Source organism: Lupinus angustifolius, chromosome LG17 (genome assembly GCF_001865875.1).
Source record: "Lupinus angustifolius cultivar Tanjil chromosome LG17, LupAngTanjil_v1.0, whole genome shotgun sequence".
Taxonomy (NCBI): domain Eukaryota; kingdom Viridiplantae; phylum Streptophyta; class Magnoliopsida; order Fabales; family Fabaceae; genus Lupinus; species Lupinus angustifolius.
In genome coordinates this window covers 3,980,546-4,001,620 of record NC_032025.1, presented here as the reverse complement: position 1 = coordinate 4,001,620, position 21,075 = coordinate 3,980,546, and the positions used below count along the sequence as shown (strand labels likewise).

General features: G+C 34.2%; 3 protein-coding genes across 7 annotated transcripts in view; 2 read left to right on the top strand and 1 right to left on the bottom strand.

The window, feature by feature from the left end:
• On the top strand, window positions 645–8,989 carry LOC109331127 (bZIP transcription factor 16-like). Of its 4 annotated transcripts, none has more exons than XR_002105747.1 (14): window positions 645–806; window positions 1,276–1,386; window positions 1,479–1,535; window positions 1,618–1,692; window positions 3,665–3,754; window positions 3,854–3,910; window positions 4,040–4,212; window positions 5,183–5,237; window positions 5,922–5,964; window positions 6,077–6,366; window positions 7,911–7,988; window positions 8,086–8,211; window positions 8,600–8,777; window positions 8,817–8,989. XR_002105747.1 is itself a non-coding variant. In XM_019565436.1 (13 exons), the coding sequence occupies exons 2-13, from the start codon at window positions 1,318–1,320 to the stop codon at window positions 8,693–8,695; spliced, it is 1,209 nt and encodes a 402-aa protein (XP_019420981.1). In that variant the 5' UTR covers window positions 645–806; window positions 1,276–1,317; the 3' UTR covers window positions 8,696–8,989. The 4 variants fall into 4 exon arrangements, 1 of the variants encoding a protein (XP_019420981.1); XR_002105748.1 differs by lacking the exon at window positions 645–806 and adding an exon at window positions 1,098–1,193; XM_019565436.1 differs by having other exon boundaries at window positions 8,600–8,989.
• Window positions 10,621–21,075, top strand: part of LOC109331124 (threonine dehydratase biosynthetic, chloroplastic-like) — a 23,337-nt gene continuing 12,882 nt past the window's right edge. The window contains exons 1-9 of one of the 2 annotated variants that reach the window (XM_019565428.1): window positions 10,623–11,084; window positions 11,485–11,664; window positions 11,758–12,027; window positions 12,111–12,317; window positions 12,510–12,758; window positions 12,838–12,908; window positions 13,084–13,201; window positions 13,597–13,731; window positions 13,853–14,250. In XM_019565428.1, the coding sequence (XP_019420973.1) occupies window positions 10,710–11,084; window positions 11,485–11,664; window positions 11,758–12,027; window positions 12,111–12,317; window positions 12,510–12,758; window positions 12,838–12,908; window positions 13,084–13,201; window positions 13,597–13,731; window positions 13,853–13,996 (1,749 nt within the window). In that variant the 5' untranslated portion in view covers window positions 10,623–10,709 and the 3' untranslated portion in view covers window positions 13,997–14,250. Of the gene's footprint in view, window positions 11,085–11,484; window positions 11,665–11,757; window positions 12,028–12,110; window positions 12,318–12,509; window positions 12,759–12,837; window positions 12,909–13,083; window positions 13,202–13,596; window positions 13,732–13,852; window positions 14,251–21,075 lie in introns of those variants that run through there. The other variant, XM_019565429.1, reaches the window with a different exon arrangement.
• On the bottom strand, window positions 16,331–20,120 carry LOC109331125 (protein IWS1 homolog 1-like). The gene is made up of 11 exons (XM_019565431.1): window positions 19,942–20,120; window positions 19,306–19,846; window positions 19,017–19,130; window positions 18,506–18,726; window positions 18,272–18,401; window positions 18,119–18,181; window positions 17,917–17,994; window positions 17,532–17,623; window positions 17,376–17,438; window positions 17,113–17,263; window positions 16,331–16,737 (listed from the first exon to the last, which is right to left on the bottom strand). Exons 1-11 carry the CDS (start codon window positions 19,959–19,961, stop codon window positions 16,639–16,641), a joined length of 1,572 nt encoding a protein of 523 aa, XP_019420976.1. The 5' UTR covers window positions 19,962–20,120; the 3' UTR covers window positions 16,331–16,638.

Here is a 21,075-nt window from a genome sequence, read left to right as displayed (position 1 = left end):
TGGTGAATGGTGAAACTAGTAAAAAATGTAAAAAAGTGTGCCGAACTAATTAATGTTTATATATAGTAAATATAATTTTTTATATATAATTAATATATCCTTCACAATATATATATATATATATATATAGGAGGATTCATTTAACCAAGTTAAGTTACACTATTAACATTCATTTTCAATCTTTCATTTTTTTAAATCCAATAGATTATATGAGTAAATAAAATAAGTAACAAGAAAGAAAAAGAGAAATTTTGAATAACTGATTGATTATAATTAGTATAATTTAACATAAACAGATTCTTTATAAATGTTTGATGAAAAAACTCTTACGTTCATCACTTCAATTGATGAAATACAAGACTAAAAATATAAAATTCAAAAGAAAAGAATGTAACCAGAGAAAAAAGAAATCAAAATAAGAAGGAAATAGAAAAAAGTGTGGTTATAGGGAGTAAACGGGGATTTCAGGTTCACTGTGTAAAATGGGAAAGAAAATCTCACTCGACAACGACACAGTACCACCCATGGGTTCTTCTTGGTGAACACCAAATCCAAACCAATACATTTGACCTTAACCAAACAAACCCTAATTTTTTATTTCCCTCCAATTTCATTCAATCCTCACAGACCCAAGATCAAAATTTTACTATATTCCCCAAATTAACCTTCGTGCTCGCACGAATTCGATTTATCTTGCTAGTTTTTTAGCTGTAGCTTCTTTTCATTGTTTTCATCATTTTCGGCAGGTCAGGTTTTGATTTAGCTCCTGCTCCAGCTTTGGAGGATCCCAACTCTCTCTCTGAACGGTAATTTGAAAATTCTCAGCTTTATTTCCCATGATTGAGTTGAATTATCATATTGATAGCTTGATGAATTTCACTTTTATCCTTGTTTTCATATGGTCGAACAAAGGTCTAGTTGTTGTTGATTTTTCAATTCTGCTAGAGATTATTGTGGCAGTGTTATAAATTTGAATTGAACTTACAAGTGTTATTTTAGTTTTGGAGGTAACAATAGGGTACATCAAAATTTGAATTTTGGATGGTTTTGCATTGATTGGGAGGGAAGGGGGTAATGTATTGTTTCATTCATGTCAGGATGACCAATTCATGTGATGTAATGTTGTACAGTAATTCGACATAGAACAAGAAGCATGTGTTTGAAGTGTTTTGCTTGACAAGTGTAACTCTTTGGTTGTGGAATTTGGCTGTATATTTTGAAGGAGAGTAGTATTTCTTATGCTGCCTTGTAACATAAGTTATGATTGTGGTGCAGAATGACTTACTGTATATTTTTGTAAGATAGTGTTATAAACGTATGGGCAGCAGTGAGATGGAAAAAACCGCAAAAGATAAGGAGTCTAAGACGCCTCCTCCTACGTCACAGGTATGACTAAGTTTCTTTTAGTCTGTCCATATCGACACCAACAACTAATGGTACTTTCTGTGTGACGCTAGAAACATTTGTTGTTTTTCCAGGAGCAGTCTTCGACAACCAGTGCTGGAACAAATAATCCTGACTGGTCCACCTTTCAGGTTTTTGAGTCTTCATTGCCATATTGTGTTTTGATTATTGTGAAGATCAGATTTTGATTCATATAGCTATCTCATTCTACAGGCATATTCTCCTATGCCTCCACATGGCTTCTTGGCATCAAGTCCCCAAGCCCACCCATATATGTGGGGTGTCCAGGTAATTTTCACTTACATTATAAGTGTCCAGTCTCATGCATGTGACAACATAGAACTATCTACTCAACCATATATTATGGTTATTTATAGTAAAATGTAGACCTAAACTAATTGGACCAAAATACTCCATTCCTAAGCAGTAGCCTGAGGGCAATTGCTCAAAAGTATGGTTGCGATATTAATTGCTTTTCCTTTTAAAGTTATTATTATCAGTAAACAGAATTGCGAAGTGTATCAGCTGAAGGAAATTTGCCTCATGCTTTGGTTACAGCTAGCCAGTGTGTCTATTGTACTTAAACCTGATAATTTTCATGGGTGAGAAGGATTTTATACATTTTTATTTGTTCGCCTGCTGAGCTATATCTCCAGTTTATCATTCTTTGCATGGGGTTCGAACAATCATTACAAAAGCCCTATATTAGTATGTTGATTCAGGGTCAGGGAATTAGGGGTTATGGATATAATCCTGTTCAGAAATTGACTATTTAGGTGTTACGTTGACTGTTCCAAGTTTTCTATTGTGCCTGGTCGAAATGTGATAGTAGAGTGAAAGTGAGTATGAAACTATTTCAACTTAGTAAATTCACAATCTCTTAGCGGTAGCACCTCAGTGGGTAGAGCATCAATAGAAATTAAATAGCTAGTCAATGACAATGGGAGTAAAAGTTGCCAGAATGACCTTTGTGGGATACCAATTGGACTTTGATAATGACACAGTGATGGTGATAATTGTACCCGTACTGTAGTCTCCCTAGTAATGAAGATAATTGTATTTGTAGTCTCTCTGGATGATGACGGTTGTAAAAATGAGATCAAGGCAATGGCGGTCTCTGGTGGCTAAGGTAGTGGGAATGAAGGGTGCTTATGTGGGTGTGTGGGGTGTTGACAGTGGATGGGATGAAAGCACTGATGGTTATTGTTACCATGTAAAATTATTGTTCCGTAAATTTATAAGTATTGACACTTTGTTCTAGTTATGGGTAGTATCAATACTTATAATTAACCTAATTCCTTTAATGGCTTAGGGATATATTAATTTTGTTTGTTTTATTGTAGCAGGAAACTTTACATGCCTTAAAAGGATAGGCTTGAACTTCCTAATTAAGAGTGGTCCAATAATTATTCTTATCCCTGCAACATGAAATTTTTTGATTTTGGTCTTCTATTGAGGAATGGTCTTCATTGCTTATCATTCTAACAGTATTACATGGTTCGCTCAATTACCTTATGTACTGCGACCTGGTACTCTCAATCAAGGATCTGAGCTGTTTGCGACCCAGAATGCTAAAGCAGCATTCCAAACTTAAAGGTGACTTTCCTTTATGTTTAGCATTTCAGAAACCTTGAAAGGGGGAGGAAGTGTAATGGAGTGAAGTGGCAGATTTAGTTTGGTGGTAGTGTGGTTAAGTGCTGAGGTGCAGTGGTAATGGGTGCTGCTGTTCTGTTTGAATGGGTGACCGTGGTGTAAGCTTCACCACCGCATTTTATGCCGATAGTTTCTATGTCTTTTGCTATTTTCAATTACCATATCCTTTATGGGCCTCCCTTTATTCTTTTTAAATGATATGTGCCTTCCGCTATTGAATTACTGATGAGAAAAATAAATCAAGTAGATAGAATTGAAACGTGGGCCTTCCAATTTTTTTTCACTTGTGCTTTATATTTTTAACCTTTACTATTTATTAGTATAATTTGAAGTTTATGCATAGCGGTTCGACACGAAACTAATTTTGACCCGAAAAAGCGACCTGAATAAGTATACATCTCCGTTCCATGTAACTAAAAAAGTCCTATACCATTTACCAAATGTACTGCAATCATGTAGCACTGTTTTAACAGTCTTTGTTATTTATCATGTTCTCATCCGTTTCTGCAACTAGTCTATATTTCACAACATTTTTATACCATGAAATATCTAGTTTGAATTCTACTTCATTATTTCTTTGGTCCAATGATGAAACTTTTATTTGCAGCATATTATGCCTCCCTATGGCACTCCACCACCTCCCTATGTTGCAATGTATCCCCATGGTGGCATATATGCTCATCCATCAATGCCTCCGGTATTTTTTTTTTAAACTGTGCTTTCTTGAAGTTATCATATTGTTATTGAATCACTAATCCAACTACCACTGCTTGCCAATTGCCTCAAATCTATGCAGGGATCCTATCCTTTTAGTCCTTTTGCCATGCCATCTAATGGTATTGTTGAGGCTTCAGTAAGTTGTGATTCCTTATGTTTGTGCCTTTTCTCTCTCTTTCTCTTCCCCTGTTTTCCCCTACAGTGCAGGTCATGCGGGACTTATACTTACTGAAGCAGGAAAAGTAACCAATGAGTTCACATGCAGGGAAATACTCCTGGAAGCATGGAAGCGGATGTTGTTAAGCCTCCTGAGGTGAAGGAAAAATTGCCAATCAAAAGATCAAAAGGAAGTTTGGGTAGTTTGAATATGATTACAGGGAAAAATAATGAACATAGTAAAACACCAGGGACATCTGCTAATGGAATTCATTCAAAGAGGTAAAGCGTGGTTTGTTGATCTATCTAGTTCAATTATGCTTCCTCATTTGAATCAAAGTAATCTGGTGTGGCAAAAAAATGCTTGCTCCCCTCCTGAATGTCCTGCCAAATTTTGTTGTTTATATGCTACATGTAGTAATGTATCCACTCATTTGACATAGAATGGTATTTGCTATGAGCCTATATATGTCGCCATCCTCACTAATTTCTGATTTACTCTTATAGGCATCTAAAAGAAAATCTAATTGCATGATCTACTAAAATTTATTTGGTGGACTTGATTATGTACATAATATAATGTATTGCTAGTTCAACATGTCCAAGAGAAAATTCATGACTTCAGAACTGGTGGATTAAATTTGAACCACCATTCAACATGCTGTATGTGTCGTATTGGTAATATTCTGTTATTCCAGATCATGGAAATAAAACTATGAATTGTTTGACTTTGTTAAACAAAACAACTCCCGACAGGTTCACTTTGAATGTGATTTAATCTCAGCCTTTTTAGAGCTTATTATTAGCTGAAGTGTTACAGTGAACAGCCTAGGGATTCTGAACTGTAATTTCATATACTGTCCTTTTGGTTTGGGTCATGGCTAGGTCGCTGAGTGTGAGATAGTTGGGAATAAAAACACTAGCAACATCCTGAAGTTGTTGTTTCCTTCCTTGGTGGCTTTCTTTTAATTTTTAATCTGATCAATTGCAGTTTTTTTAATACAGAATGCAAGCTCTCTCTTAGATTTCAAGAGCTGTATTTAATATTTTACTCCCAATGCCCGAGGATTCCACTCCAGTTACTTGATTTGTATCTTTTCTCAATCTTGTTACTATACTATCCAGTCAACAATAGGAAATGTATTAGTAGGTTTGGCTGTGTTTTACTTTTCGGATCCTATTGAGTACATTGGCTTGCCACATGCAATTGCAAACTGGCTATTTATGCTGATAGGAAATTTTGGATTTGCAGTGGTGAGAGTGGAAGTGAAGGTACCAGTGAAGGAAGCGATGCTAATTCTCAGAATGTAAGTTTGGTGTTGCTTTTCAGTTTGTTATTGCATTGCCAATGTGTCCATGAACACTTATTTCTGAAGTAATTGTAACGTTGAAGGAGTATAAGATATGTTAAGAAAGGTGAAAAGAAAAGTTATTTTTTATGTTTTATTTAACAAATTTTTTAGTTATATAAGGATGAAGACTGGAGAGAATAGTGTAACTCTATACATTCATGTAATATAATTCCTGTAGGATTTATTTCCTGACAACATCAAGCAGTCGTCATATTATTCTGAAAAAGAACTGTAATTTAATATAGATAATGTTCTACAGCATAAACATTCAAACTACTTCTGAATATCTTTAATTCTGTCTTTTAAATCTAGGAAATTAAAATTATTGAATTGCAAGTATGGGAAAAATGAAGAAACTTTATGTCACTTCTTAAAAAATTTATTACAAAAAGTTGTTCAAATGTTGCTATTGCCTACGGATAATCTGAAAGATAAATGATGTATACCATTTATAAATATCAAATATGTTTGAACATCAGAATCTGGACAAAGTGACATGGGCTGGGTTTATAGCTCAAGCTGCTCATGCTTGTTGGACTCTCAATTTGCTATATTTTATGGTTGATGTACCATATTTCTGTTTTGTGCTTTTCAACCTAAAGGTAGTTACCATATTATTTATCTCTCTTTTTTGTTTAGGACTCTGAATTGAAATCAGGGGGCAGGCAAGATTCATTTGAAGGTTTGGCATGGTTACCTGCTGCTTTTCCAATATAGTTCCTATCATCTAATATTGTATGTCAACCCATAAGGTGTGTTGTTACACCTGAAATTACCTTTTCCTCTGATTACAGAAGAACCATCTCAAAATGGCACTTTGGCACATGCTTCTCAAAATGGAGGGCTTACTGCATCTCATACAGTGGTTAACCAAACTATGTCTATGGTACCTATTTCTGCCGGTGGTGCTCCTGGAACAGTTCCTGGACCCACAACAAATTTAAATATAGGAATGGATTATTGGGGTGCACCAACTTCAGCCAACATTCCTGCAATGCATGGAAAGGTTCCAACTCCTGCAGTTGCTGGAGGGATGGTTACTAATGGATCGCGGGATAGTGTTCAGTCTCAGCTTTGGCTGCAGGTTAATTTTTGACAAAAGGCCAATAATGTCTAATTCCTTGATAACTTATTATAGCTGTTCAATGAAATTGCTGGCCTTTTTTAATATAAGGTTCATGACACTTTTTCGCTGGCTGTGAAACATGATTTAGAGCTTTTTAGCTTTTAGTGCATGTGGGAGGTTTGTGGATTTAAACTACTCACATTCTGAAAATTATCACTTTTTTAATCACTATTTACAAAAAATAAGATACATTTGAGAAATAGTATGATCTTAAAATGTCGGGGAAACAATAATTGGAGATTTTTAAGTTAATATCGTGGTAATCAATGTTCAACCTTGATATGGAAACGCTGTGTGTAATTATAGTTTATTTAAAGTAAATATTAAATCCTAAATCTGTACGTGAATTTCAGCTATTCTCTTTTAACTGTGATAGTATGGACGCCATGTTATGCTTTATGTTTTGGCAGTTTGTGTTTACATTTCTAACTGTGATAGTATCTTAAACAAATAATTCTGATTATATCCGTATCAAACACCCTTTAGTTTAAAGTGAATGTATTCATTCAGTTATACTTATATATATTGGCCTTGTATTGAGAGCTTCATTGGCTGCAGACCATTTTAACTTTGGTAGGCACAAGCTTTGCCTCATTGTGTACTTGTTAAAAGCACGTTTTTGTAGTATAGTAGTAGTTTTAATGATTAACTCAAGCAAAGCCAATTGTAATGTTTATGGTGGCAAGGAGAGTTACTGTATCCTCTTAGCAGGATATGGTTATGTGATCATAGAGAAGATATAGAGCCTATCATTAAGAGGTCTTTGGACCAGTTTTGCTTTGATCAGTAGGTTTTAGAGCTTATTGATTTTCTGCTAGAAATCTATCCACTTGGGTTTTGTAAAGTATTTATAAATGGGTAGGTTACACCTCCACCATCAAAAGAGGATCACTAAACAAGGTGGGAAAAGAGCATTTTTTTTTGGGTTGGGGGATACAATGATATGTTGCTCTCCAAGTGTTGGTTGTGCCATAAGAAGGGGCATAAAGCATTTTAGGAGTTGATAGGCATAGTGAAATTGATTTGTTCCCCCTGGAACAAAGGTTTTGCAGTAGTGCTTGTGCATGCTTGGGATCTAAACCCGGGTGTTTAGGAATATAACTTTTTTTATGTTCTTCCTCCAGCTTAATTCTTGTGCCCTGCTCTTTGTTTGTGCTCTCCATATTGTCCCAATTAGAATAATAATTTCATTTATTTTCGGTAGGCAATTAATTGGGCAATCTAGAGTTTGAGGTTTGAACTAGCCATTGCCTTTTCTAGACTTTCACCTGGGGAACATTATTTTTCATTTTTATTTTTTGGTTGAAAGCATAATGGCGTCGTTCGACCCATGTGGCCGACCCACCTAGTGGGATTCTTGTAGTTTAATTTTTTTGGTTGAACTTGAAATACTGCTTTTTAAGTATTTGTCTGAGACATGGTTTTATAGTGTTATTGGTGCTTTATCACTTTCTTTGCACAATTGCATCTCTTTTAATCTTATTTTTCTGGTTAACTTTTAGGATGAAAGAGAGCTTAAAAGACAAAGACGGAAGCAGTCTAACAGGGAATCTGCTCGCAGATCCAGGTTGCGCAAACAGGTGATCGAGAGTAACCTATAGCCTTTTCCTGCTGTCCTGTGGTTGCATAATCATTATTCAAACATGTCTAATTCATGTTTGAGTGTGCTGTTTTCAGGCCGAGTGTGATGAACTTGCTCAGCGCACTGAGGCTTTGAAAGAAGAAAATGATTCTCTTCGGTCAGAAGTAAGTCGAATCAGAAGCGAATATGAGCAGCTACTCTCTGAGAATGCAGCACTCAAGGTGATATTAAAATCTTACATTGCCATGTGTAGACCCTTTTAAGAAAAGGGTAGTTACTGCTGTTTGGGAGTTAAAATTGGAGATATAATAAGGTTATTTTAAAATAAACATATCAATTTAGCATATATGCTTCGATATTTAGTTTCATTGATGTTCAATATGCACTTTTGCCAGTTCTGAGTAATACCTTACAAAGGATAAGTTCATAGTGATCAAGCATACTTGAATGTTGATTGAGCAAACTAAGTAGTTAGACTTATATGAACCAATATTACCATTCAAACTAAACAAACTTCCACTTCTCTCCTGGTATACTGTTCTTGATATATGAACAGATTTATGCAAAGCCTTACCATGTTATCTAACCAATATATGATATAATCTACAGGAGAGACTCGGGGAACCCGGTAACGATGATCCCAGGTCTGGAAGAAACGATCAGCATGTGGATAATGACACTCAACAAAGTGGGCAAACTCATTAGGATCTAGCTACTCACTACATTATGATTTTCAGGAAGATAGCCTAACAAAATAGCAAGAGCAAGTTCTTGTTATGGATAGCTTAAAACTTATAACTCAAATTGTATTAAAGGTGACCATATATAATGTGGTATTAAAGTTTGAGTGGTTCTATTTGGTACGAATGTAATTCTTACTAATTTGACAAGCTTAACCTGGGTCATTGAAGATTTTTTATGAATCAATCCAAGTCACTATAGGGTTTTAGGGACTAATTTGACCCATGTCATTTAAAGGCAAAAATAATTGTTCTCCAACTTTTGTTTTATGCTGGACCTTTCCTTAAACAAATTATGTTGGAAATCTGTCTAGACTCAACCGAAAGTTGATTAATGAAATAGGACAAAAAGCCACCTTTTCCTAAATTAAATGATGTTTTTTTGTCCTTATGTGAATTTTAAGGGAACACTTGGAATATTTTTTTCTACAAAAGTTAAAAGCCAGGCTGGTATGTGGTATCCATGTCTTTATTAACACATGAAAGACTCGTTTCGCGGTCAAGATATAATAATGATGGTGGTGACAACTAGAAATGATTGTGGTGAAATAATAAAATAAACATTAATGCATTTGACAAACGTGATGGAATTAAAAATCAACAACTTAACTTATTTGACAAAAATATGCTCATAACTAGAGCTGACAATGAACCGAACCAATTCGGTATTCCTTCGAAATTCAATTTGTTATTTAGTTCGATAAATTTGGTTCATGAATCAAATGAGTCAAACTTGAGCTGGAAATTGAGGTCGTTAAATTAACGAACTAAACTCGAGTTGGATACAGTTCGACTCGTTGAGTTCACAAACTAACTCGATATATATATATATATATATATATATATAAACTAATTTTTATGTTTGTTATGACTCATTCATTATTTTTTATATTTATTGTTATTATATATATATAAAGATGGTTATATTTATATATAAAAAAATTTGTAGTATTTTTAAAAAAATTTAATTAACTATTTAAGTTGTTCAAATAAACCAATTGAACTGAGCCGAACAGTTTGCGAACTTTAAACGAACCGAACTTGAGCTAAAAAATAACTCGTATCGAACTCGAGTCGAGTTTCAAGTCGAACCAATCCTTATCAAGCTGAACCGAGCTGAACTCTGGTTCGACTCGGTTCGGCTCATTTCTGGCCCTACTCATAACCTTATTTGGATACTTAGGGTTTATAAGTTTGAGTTTTAATTTGATAAACACTACAAAATAACTTAACATCTTATAATCTCTTAACATATAAATTCTTGCACATTTTTTTACTAATTTTCAAACAATCACCTAGAATGGGATTTGAGAAAAGTTGTATAAGCTAACTAACTTATATGAATTTTATACATTATATATATATATATATCATTCATCATTAATATTTGTAAGTATCCATGCGGATAGTGGATACACACCCAACTTATTTTTAAATTTAAAAATATACTTAAATATTTTATAATAAACAATATATATAAAATAATTATTAAATGAAGAATAAAATTAATATATATATTAAATCTATCATTATATTTTAATCACTAAAATTTGTTATACAATAATAATAAAATAGATACTACGTAATTATAAAATAATAATAAAATTATAAATATTAATTAAAAATGATTCATAAATACACAGTACTCATGAGATGAGTATTTTTTGTATCTACAATTATTGTTTCTTTATAAAAATAATTTAAGTATCAGTACTTATTGAGATGAATAATCACAAACTTCAAAAGCGATTAATTAAAAAATGAAAAGAAAATAATTTAAATCAATTGTAAATGATGTAGTAACTGTGCAGGATATTATTTTATGGTGAAAGATGACCCGTTGGCCCATGAAATGAAAAGCAACATGAGTGGCCGTGTCATGAATCCCACATAACTAAACAAGAGTCAATGTCTGAATCACATGCGCCACATCTTCATTAATAATTCCATTCCATTCCATTCACCCTTCTTCATCAACAATGGAGGCGCTTCGATTCTCACCGACCAACCCTCTATTCCGTTTCAACAACGCGCCACCCAACGCCGCCCGTCTCAACCCTTTCATCGCCGCCTCCGTTTCCCTCCCGGCGGAGATAGCTCCCATTTCTCACTCTCCTCTTATACCTCCTCGCCCAATTGTTAAGTCCAACTCCTTACAGTATCCGCCGGGATATGTCGGAGCGGTTCCCGATCACTCTCCTTCCTCCGGCGACGACAGTGCGATGAGATATTTGACGAATATACTGTCCTCGAAGGTTTATGATGTTGCTATTGAATCACCTCTTCAGTTGGCGCCAAAATTATCTGAAAGATTAGGGGTTAGGATTTGGCTCAAGAGAGAAGATTTGCAACCTGTAAGTACTTTTCTTTAAATGGTTTTGACTTTCCATGTTTTGTGGATGTAGATTGAACAAACTGTGTTTTAGAACCATTGCATTAGTTGTTATTTTTGGTTCTTACTTAAGTAGTGGAAAATAATTAATGAGGACATAGAGAAATTATATGTTATAAAAAACATAATGAATATGATATAAATCAACACAATTATTACATTTATTATTGGCCATGTATTTTTTTTTGCAATGGTATAGTTTAGTTGATAATCATAACAGTGTATTTATCACTGCCTTTCAGTATCTGGAGCTGTTTCACGAATTTATATAGAGATTGTAATATTTCACTTGTATTTCAGTAGAAAATGTGCATTATTATTATTATTGAGTATCTCAAATTGTGGATTATTTCCAATCTTAGGTTTTCTCATTTAAGCTCCGTGGAGCTTATAATATGATGGCGAAGCTTTCAAAGGAACAATTGGAGAAAGGAGTTATCTGCTCATCAGCTGGAAATCATGCTCAAGGAGTTGCATTATCCGCTAAGAGACTGAATTGCAGTGCTGTGATTGCTATGCCTGTTACTACGCCAGACATCAAGGTTCGTTTTTTTGCTTGCTTGATTAATGTTATGTTTCTTTAAAAAAAGGGTGGCCAATTAAGTGATGTGGTTTCATTTCTTTTAAATTTATAGTGGAAATCTGTAGAGAATCTGGGTGCTACAGTTGTACTCATTGGGGATTCATATGATGAAGCACAAGCATATGCTAAGAAACGTGCAATAGAGGATGGTCGTACATTTGTACCTCCTTTTGATCATCCCGATGTTATCATAGGTCAAGGAACAGTGGGAATGGAAATTGTGCGCCAAATGCAGGGTCCGCTGCATGCAATCTTTGTGCCTGTGGGAGGTGGTGGTCTCATTGCTGGTATTGCTGCTTATGTGAAGAGGGTTTCTCCACAGGTTCACATATTGTTCTTTTATGATTTCTTTCGTTGTATGTCTTTGATCATTAAAAGGAATGACTATTGACATATATTACACAGGTGAAGATTTTTGGAGTGGAGCCCACTGATGCAAATGCAATGGCATTGTCATTTCATCATGGTGAAAGAGTGATTTTGGACCAGGTTGGAGGATTTGCAGATGGTGTAGCTGTTAAAGAGGTCGGTGAAGAAACTTTTCGCATATGCAAAGAGCTGGTAGATGGAGTTGTTCTTGTAAGCCGTGATTCAATTTGTGCTTCGATAAAGGTTAGAATGTGAAATTCTTTTACTTGTGATAGTTGGTTAGTTGTTATCGATCCAAATGTAGTTCTTTTGTTTGTTTCAATGTCAACTAATTTTTCTCATAAACCTTTCAATATCGGCTACATCTAATGGAAAGCACTCCAGATTATGTTGACCTGAACGTCTAATATATGCCAATTGTTAAACTTGCTCTAGGACATGTTTGAGGAGAAAAGAAGCATACTAGAACCAGCAGGCGCACTTGCCCTTGCTGGAGCTGAGGCATACTGCAAGTATTATGGGCTCAAGGGGGGAAATGTTGTAGCAATAACCAGTGGGGCGAACATGAATTTTGATAAACTTAGGATCGTAACTGAGCTTGCTAATGTTGGTCGTAAACAAGAGGCTCTGCTTGCTACTATTTTGCCAGAAGAGCCTGGCAGTTTCAAACATTTTTGTCAATTGGTATGTCTATACTAGTTTTACTGTCATTTTTATACTGAACATGTTTCTTCATATCTGAACTGTTTTTATGGTCTGGCAGGTGGGGCAGATGAATATTACTGAATTCAAGTACAGATATAATAGCAAGGACAAAGCTGTTGTCCTTTACAGGTAGGATCATATAAATGTTTGGTCTTTTTTCCTTTACTTATTTTATTTTATCATTTTTTACAAAATCAGTATGTTTCCAGAATATAACTCTTCAATGGTTATTTTTCTGACAATATATGTTTATAAGTATTGTGTCATGGCCATATTACCTTGTCATCTTTTGTATTGTGTTCAGTGTTGGGGTACATACAGTCTCAGAACTAAAGGCAATGCAAGAGAAGATGGAATCTTGTCAGCTTGAAACTGTCAATCTCACAGAAAGTGACTTGGTTAAAGATCACTTGCGTTACCTGGTATAGCCACTAGAATTCCCTTCACCAAACTTTGTAAATACTTAATACGCTATCTATCTATGCTATTAATTTCTATTCAGCCTAAGCTTCTTATTTTCATAAGAATTTAGTATGGTAAGTATATTGGATTTTTATGAGGATTCTAGCCCCCAAAGAAGCTAAGATATTAAAGTTATGTCACTGGCTAATATAAAATGTTTGGATTTGCTCAAATTTAAGGAAAAACAACCCTTCTTTTCTTTCAAAATCTCAGTAAGGTTTTGATTGTAAACTAATCCAAACACACCAAGAGCTCCTCCCCATTTTGGTTTTCCGGCTGATCCCATGAACAATTTAATAAATACTCCTGTATTTGTATTGCTGTACCAAGTTAACTTTTTTTGAACACCCTTCAGATGGGAGGCAGATCAAATCTTCAGAATGAGGTTCTATGCCATTTTACCTTTCCAGAAAGACCAGGTGCTCTGGTGAAATTTTTGGACTCCTTCAGTCCCCGATGGAACATCAGCTTATTCCATTATCGTGGCCAGGTAGGCACTGCGGGTTTTCTGTTCCTTCCGCTGAACGTGCTACTTGGCATTTTATGCCTTGTTTTCCTTTTGTTCTTTGATTAATGCATCTGATGGCATTCTTATACTTCCTGGGCAACAGGGTGCAACTGGAGCAAATGTATTGGTTGGAATACAGGTACCACAAAGTGAGATGGATGAATTCCGCGATCGTGCCACCAAACTTGGATACGATTATACGGTGGTGAACAATGACAATGTCTTCCAGCTTTTAATGCACCGATGATTTTCGCCACTAGCCTGCACTGTGAGTTTAGGTGTACTAGATTATCATATTTATTCCAACTGTGGACTTCATTGAAGGAGGGGTTGGATAGAGGCAAGCCTGCATGAAAATGCCTCCTCCAGGCATCAATTTCAGTTGATTAGAGGAACAAGTGCCTTGTAACTACTAGATAAAGCAAATTGTGGTTTATGTTTCCCATGTTGCAGCACTTTATCACATTGATTTGCTCTATAATTTAAGTTTTGTTTATTTTCGGAAAGGATTGAAATCCTCCGATGCTGTTGCCTGGCCTTTCATCCTAGGATAGTGGAGCATAGCGAATGACCCAAAACACACTATAGCGGTAGCGGGATAGCCGCCACAAGTAACTACGAAAAAAATACAAAAGTAATTTATAGCCTACACATATAAATAGACAAAATACTAAAATATATTAAATTAAAGATATAACTTCAATAAACATTCATAAAATAAGCTTAACCCTCTAAGGTTTTAATATAAGTGTATTATAATGTGATTCCATTCCCATGCCATATTTCTAATGGGTTTAAACTTTCAACAACACATCATTGAGAGTTGGTTTGGCAATTAACGATTGAGATGAGGCCATAATTGAATGAAATTTAGAAAAAAAAGTGGGTATGTGCTGCAAAAGTAATTCTGGAGCAGATATAATAGTGATTAGAAAGGAGTTAGGGGAAGAAAAAAATGCAAGAGTTTTACATGAGATGAAAAATAAAGAGTTTGGTTTTAAATGAGGGGAATAAATAGAGAAGAAATTAAATGAGAGGAATAAATAGAGAAATAACTTAAATGAGGGGAAGAAATAGGAAAATTAAATGAGGAAAATTAGATACCATAAATTTTTTTCTTCATAATTAACCCTTAAACTTTAAATATTGGTGAAATTGGTCAGCATATAAAATAATGTTAAATTAACCCTTAAATTAATGTTAAATTAACCCTGAAACTTTAAATATTGATGAAATTGGTCAACATATAAACTTTATGTATTTTCCTTAACCTCGACTAATACTCTAATAAATTAGGATTATTTTATTATATGAATATTAGTACATTAATTACTTTTAGATCCGAAATCTACTTATTTTCCTATTATCAATCAATTTATATTTTGGCGATGGTTTCCTTCCATCATCAATGTTGGTCAACCTTCATTATGGCATTATGGCATTGTTATTGTTGTGAGTCTCACAATAATTGTTTTCTTGTTTGGCTACTGGTAATTGAAAAAAATCCTTTTACAAAGGTGAATGTAGCTAATTATAAAAGGTATAAAGTTTATACGGATTAGGATGCACTTTTCCCTTAATTTGATAAAAATGCTATTATAGAAATGGCCAAACTTTATGAACTACGACCGAAAAATTTGACGCCAAGACTCTGCTATAGATGTTGTTTTCGACTAGTTTTCAAAATCTTATAAAGAAGCCTTTCAGAGTAATTTCCTACAAAAATAAAATCGCAGGTTATGATTGAAGTTTGTTTATATGTTGGCAGTGAATTCTATACTTACTTTTTTTTTAAAAGAAGAGAAAAAAGAAAATAACAATTAAAATAGATTAACAATATAAGATTTTTATGATAAAGTGATTTTCAACGTAAAATAAGAGTATGTCTGCTCTTGACTACTTTATTTGGATCTCAACTTACTAAATGACTCAATGTTCAAATACACCCCCACTGTCACTTTAAACTAGAAGCTTTTTCCTTTGAAGAAACCTAGTCAACTAACGTTAAGACACACAGCCTACTGCCCAAGCATTTTTCTTATATATTTTTGGAGGCACATTTTTCTTAAATTGTTTTTTTGTTGAAATTTGAAAAAAAAAATGTTTCAGCTTTCATGCATGAACAAAATGCATGTAAAAGAGATTAATTCATCATTCATAAAGTTTAAAATATATTTGATTCATCATTCATAAAGTTTATATAATATATTTGATTCATCATTCATAAAGTTCATTCATAAAGTTTATATAATATATTTTACTTTATATATATATTTGATTCATCATTCATAAAGTTTATATAATATATTTGATAGTACTAAAAAAACTGAGAATGTTCCTATACAGTTGGGCAGTATAATGGGATTAATTATTCTGAACTTCAGCGAGTGCTTACTTAAGTCATAACTTCAAGACATAGTAATCTTCACCACATCTCCTAACATTAAAAATCACAACCTTTCTGTCATTTTAATTGCTAATATTAACCTGTTTTATTGATTTCATAGTTACACGGAATCCTATCCTGTCGCAACAAAAGAAACAAAATAATAAAATTTGACAGATTAATATATATAACAAATTATCTATGCAAAATCCATATTTTCATTAAATAGATAACCACCAAAGCTTGATTATTCAATAGAAAACGAAATAACAGACGATAAAAACTGTCCATAATAATTTGGACTTCTTCAAATCAAGAGTATAGGACAAATGCGGGAAAGGAAATATTTTGATGTGAACCCCATCAAATTTTAATTCAGACCATTAGACATAGGCCAAGAAAGTAGCTTCAGTTTATCCTCCATCAGAACAATCCATGTTATGGCAGAACCTTATAGCAGGCTTGAAGGAAGAACAAATCCATCAGCATAAACATGAACATGTTTACAAATATTTGACCATACCACGACCTTCCACACTCAATTTTGTGGCCTGAAGCTGCTTCTTTTTTGGTGCCTTCAACTGCTGCAACTTCTTATTCATCTGCAGTAAACAATCCACACTGGTCAAACTGGACTACATCTCAACTAGTAAAGATAACAAGGGGCATAGTTTACGATATACATTTTAGTATCAAGAATTTCAAAAACAAAATCTTTGTGTGCAAATCCATATATCTCATTTTTGTTAGACAAATTAATAAAAGTTGAGGATATAAAATTAACTAAATCGATATCCATAATTCCATTTTATCTCTCTAGTTCCTTGAAACTTGGAATGGCAGAACAAAGGATAAAATTAAAACAATCATTAAGTTTAAAGCCAATTGCTAATTATCATATAGTTACAGGAGACACAAAAGGCAATTAAAATGATCATCAATGTCAAAACTCCATCATCAAAACATAAAGCACAAACCTTCATACGGTGCTGATCTTGTGCAGCAGCTTTTGCCCGTGCTCGAATTTCTTCTGGATCAATTTTAGATTGGGGACGGATCACAAAATCCAAAGGTGTTGCTTCTGGCCTTGATGTGAGTTGCCTGGAGGAGGACTGTCCAGACCTAGGCCTGCATCACAGTCAAAGAACTTAGCAGGCAAAAATTAAATTAGTGACTACTCGGTTCACACTTCACAGTGCTCAACAAGTATATAAATGCCATTGAGCCATTCAAGCCTTACTGTGAAAGATCCAAATCAAGATCTCCATCTCTAGATTGCATTCCTGCAGCTTTATTTGCTGGCCTGTGAAAGTTCAACAAAAATATATAAATTCACCATATTCCAGCAAGTAAATCTAACAAGGGAGGAGGCAAGCAATTGAAGGTAAAAGAGTACTTTTTAACTGATGGCCTCCTGTAAGGAACTCTTTCCTCCTCAACATTTCTCATGTCTTCAAACCGTGTGCTCTTATTAAATATAGGCCGGCTCTGGAATCACAATGCAAAGATGAAATATAATTAAAAAAATCTATAACGAAGAAAAATAATTGTAGATAAAAAGAGGATAAGCGCAAGAAAAGAGGAAAAAGTGCATATCAATTTAGAAAGAATCGGTACTTTTGCGGTAACAGTACAAACAAATGTATCATAATGCTCAAACACAGCAGAATAAATCACCCAGGTTTTCTTCTCAGGCGTAAACACCGTATACCTTGAAGAAAGCAAAAGGCTTTGGAGGGAAGATAAATGATGAAACAAGAGTACATTCATGCATTACTTACCCATTTATCAACCAGGTCCTTGGCTAATTTCCTATTTAGATTGATTTCCTCGTCAGACTTCGATAAAAACATAATTACCTGTCAGGAAAAAACATATCAGTATAAGATTTATCTTTACTTTTTAATTGTTTGTGAGGGGGGGCTTAAATGCTACTAAGATAGCATGTCGATCAAATGATGACGTGAATAATGGAAGCCAGACCTTCCCAAGACCACTCTTCTTCAACTGTTCTCTTCTATCATACTGCTCTAGATCAATAGGAAACTGCATAACATTGCCAATGAATCAGATACTTGTTAATCTTGGTAAAAATCACTCACAACTAAAATATTGTAAAGGTGAGAACTTGAGTACATCATTCAAAATCTGTAAAATTGCTGTGCGTATGTTTATATTGGGTAAGCTTCCATCAGGAAGAGGCTCGAGCCAATTCTTCAATAAAGTCAGCACTCCATGATCCAAGAACTCCAGTTGAAGTTGTTTCCTGCAAAATAGTTGGTATAAAATTATTTAAGAAAAGTAGGAGGACATCATGAAATAAGGAACACCAGTTTGCACACTTAATGTGCAAGGAAATCAATTGCTTACTTTGAGAGGACTTCTGTAAGAAGAGGCAACTTCTTGAGTTTATTAATCGCAGGCTTCGCCTGTCTATTAAGTTCAGCATCCTCTTCAGCGGTAACCTCAAGCTCAGCCATGACATTTTCAACTAGTAAAGCTATTTCAGCAGGACTTCTCTCGTTCTTCTTCTTTTTCTTACCTATCTTGAAAAGATTCTTAATCTCGTCATCCTCTTCCCCTTCCTCAGCCTAGAAAGTCCATATAACAGACAAACATGGGTAAGAATAAAGCATAGCTTTAATAAAAAGGCAACAAATCCTATGATTAATTTTTCAGAAATACGTATCTGACTAAATTATAAGCACAGCATGGAATATATTGAGATCACAGAAAGCATAACCTCCAAAGACAATAATTATGCATTCTGGTTTAAAACATTCTATGAACTGCAGGACCTTTGAATGACAAAAGTTATTGAACACAAGGGTTCTGATTTCAGGGAAACTTAATAAGAGTATTAATGGAATAAGTCACCAACCTGGGGAGCATCGCCAGGAGAACGTGGTTCCTCATCACCATAATAAGCAGGTTCCACTCCGGTGTCATCTATAAAGTTGTCATCATCCACATTTCTCTGACCCTCATGGTCATCCTATTTCATGGAAACAAAAAAGTAACATCAGAATCAACTCACAACCAAAAACACAATCCAGAGAATCTAAATTACTGTTACTTCATTAGATAATCACCAAGTCAATTAAATTGAAAATAAGCAATTATTGTTCAAGCATGAAGAACAATGATAATATTAATTATAACAACAATACCTCAGAATCTCCACCAGCAATCGTATCCCACATCTCCTTAACTTCCTCACCATCATGATCCCTCCCTCCATTCCCAGAAATCCCTCTCCTCGAACTCCCGAATTTCGAGGCACTCTTCCCACCACCACTGCTGTTACTCCCCGCAAATCTCTTCTCCCCCTTATGCCTCTTCTCCTTCTTCCCACTCCCACTAGCAACCTCCTTCCCCTTCTTCCTCTTATACCTCGCATCCCCTTCTTCAGATCCCTCCCTTGCAAACCGCGGAGCATTATCCTCCTCCTCCTCCACTTCATCATACAACTCCGGTGCCACCGGCTGTTTCCCAGTATCGCTCTTCTTGATGAGCCTCTTCCTCGGCTTCGCCCTCGAATCGTTGTTGTCGTAAACCGGAGTCTGAGACCGATCGCGACCGCCCAAATTGTCAACGTCTTCTTCTTCGAAATCATCCACTAAGCCTTGTTGATTGGGCACAGGAGACGCCTCGCGATCCGATTGAAAATCGTCATAATTCATCAACGCTTCTCCATCCTCGTCGCGATACCTGAAAAAATCAAAGAATGAAAATTGAAATTGGGGAAATCGAATCCCTAACCCTAAAAAAGTGAAATTGAGTAGGGAATAGAAAGAAGAACGCACGGATCGTCTTCGTAAGCCATGGTTGGTGATGATGATTACAGAAAGAGTGTTAGGGTTTGTGAAATTAAGGAAAGAATAGAGAAATTGGAATTAGAATCGGAATTTAAAGGTTGGAGGAAGAGGTGATTTTTCGAGAGCACACACCAACCCCGGTCAGCACAAATAATACCTAGCAATTTATTTTACCCTCAATATATCTTTCATAATCCACTATTTTTTTTATTCTTAGAGGAGCTTGATTTTCATGCATTGTTAAAATATGTTTCTATATCATTAACTAATTTTATTTGATTGTAATAATATCTATATCTATATCTATCTATATCTATACTATTAATCTATATCTATACTATCTATATTTATACTATTAATAAAGGGAAAACACAAAATAACCATTCATCATGGTGTAATTTGTGTTTTCCTATTTTGCCGTTAATATCTTTTTATTTCTACCAAAAAACCATATAATATTATTTTCTTATTTTATCCTTATTATCTTCTTATTTTAAAAGTGTATTTAAAAATTGAATATTAGACCAATTGATTAAATTCAACCGTAAGTTTAGCGCAAAAAATTATATTTGAATTTATAAAATACAAACTATACATTATATACTATTATACTATTAATAAAGGGAAAACACAAAATAACGACCCATCATTGTGTAATTTGTGTTTTCCTATTTTGCCCTCAATATCTTTTTATTTCTACCAAAAAATCATATAATATTATTTTCTTATCTTATCCTTATTATATTCTTATTTTAAAAGTTTATTTAAAAAATTGAATATTAGACCAATTGAATAAATTCAACCATAAATTTAGCGCAAAAAATTATATTTGAATTTATAAGATACAAACTATACATTATATACTATTAATAAAGGGAAAACACAAAATAATCACTCATCATTATGTAATTTGTGTTTTCCTATTTTGCCCTCAATATCTTTTTATTTCTACCAAAAAACCATATAATATTATTTTCTTATTTTATCCTTATTATCTTCTTATTTTAAAAGTGTATTTAAAAAATTGAATATTAGACCAATTGAATAAATTCAACCGTAAATTTAGCGCAAAAAATTATATTTGAATTTATAAAATACAAACTATACATTATATTACATACT

Excerpts from the sequence above, each read along its gene's own strand:
- LOC109331125 (XM_019565431.1), bottom strand. The coding sequence starts at position 19,961 with ATGGCTTACGAAGACGATCC. Across the intron at positions 18,182-18,271 it reads TTTTACAGATTTTGAATGAT|TTTCCTATTGATCTAGAGCA; the intron begins GTACTCAAGTTC and ends AATGTTATGCAG. Across the intron at positions 17,264-17,375 it reads CTTGATTTGGATCTTTCACA|GCCTAGGTCTGGACAGTCCT; the intron begins GTAAGGCTTGAA and ends ACTGTGATGCAG.
- LOC109331127 (XM_019565436.1), top strand. The coding sequence starts at position 1,318 with ATGGGCAGCAGTGAGATGGAAAAAACCGCAAAAGATAAGGAGTCTAAG. Across the intron at positions 6,367-7,910 it reads AGTCTCAGCTTTGGCTGCAG|GATGAAAGAGAGCTTAAAAG; the intron begins GTTAATTTTTGA and ends GTTAACTTTTAG. Across the intron at positions 7,989-8,085 it reads GATCCAGGTTGCGCAAACAG|GCCGAGTGTGATGAACTTGC; the intron begins GTGATCGAGAGT and ends TGCTGTTTTCAG.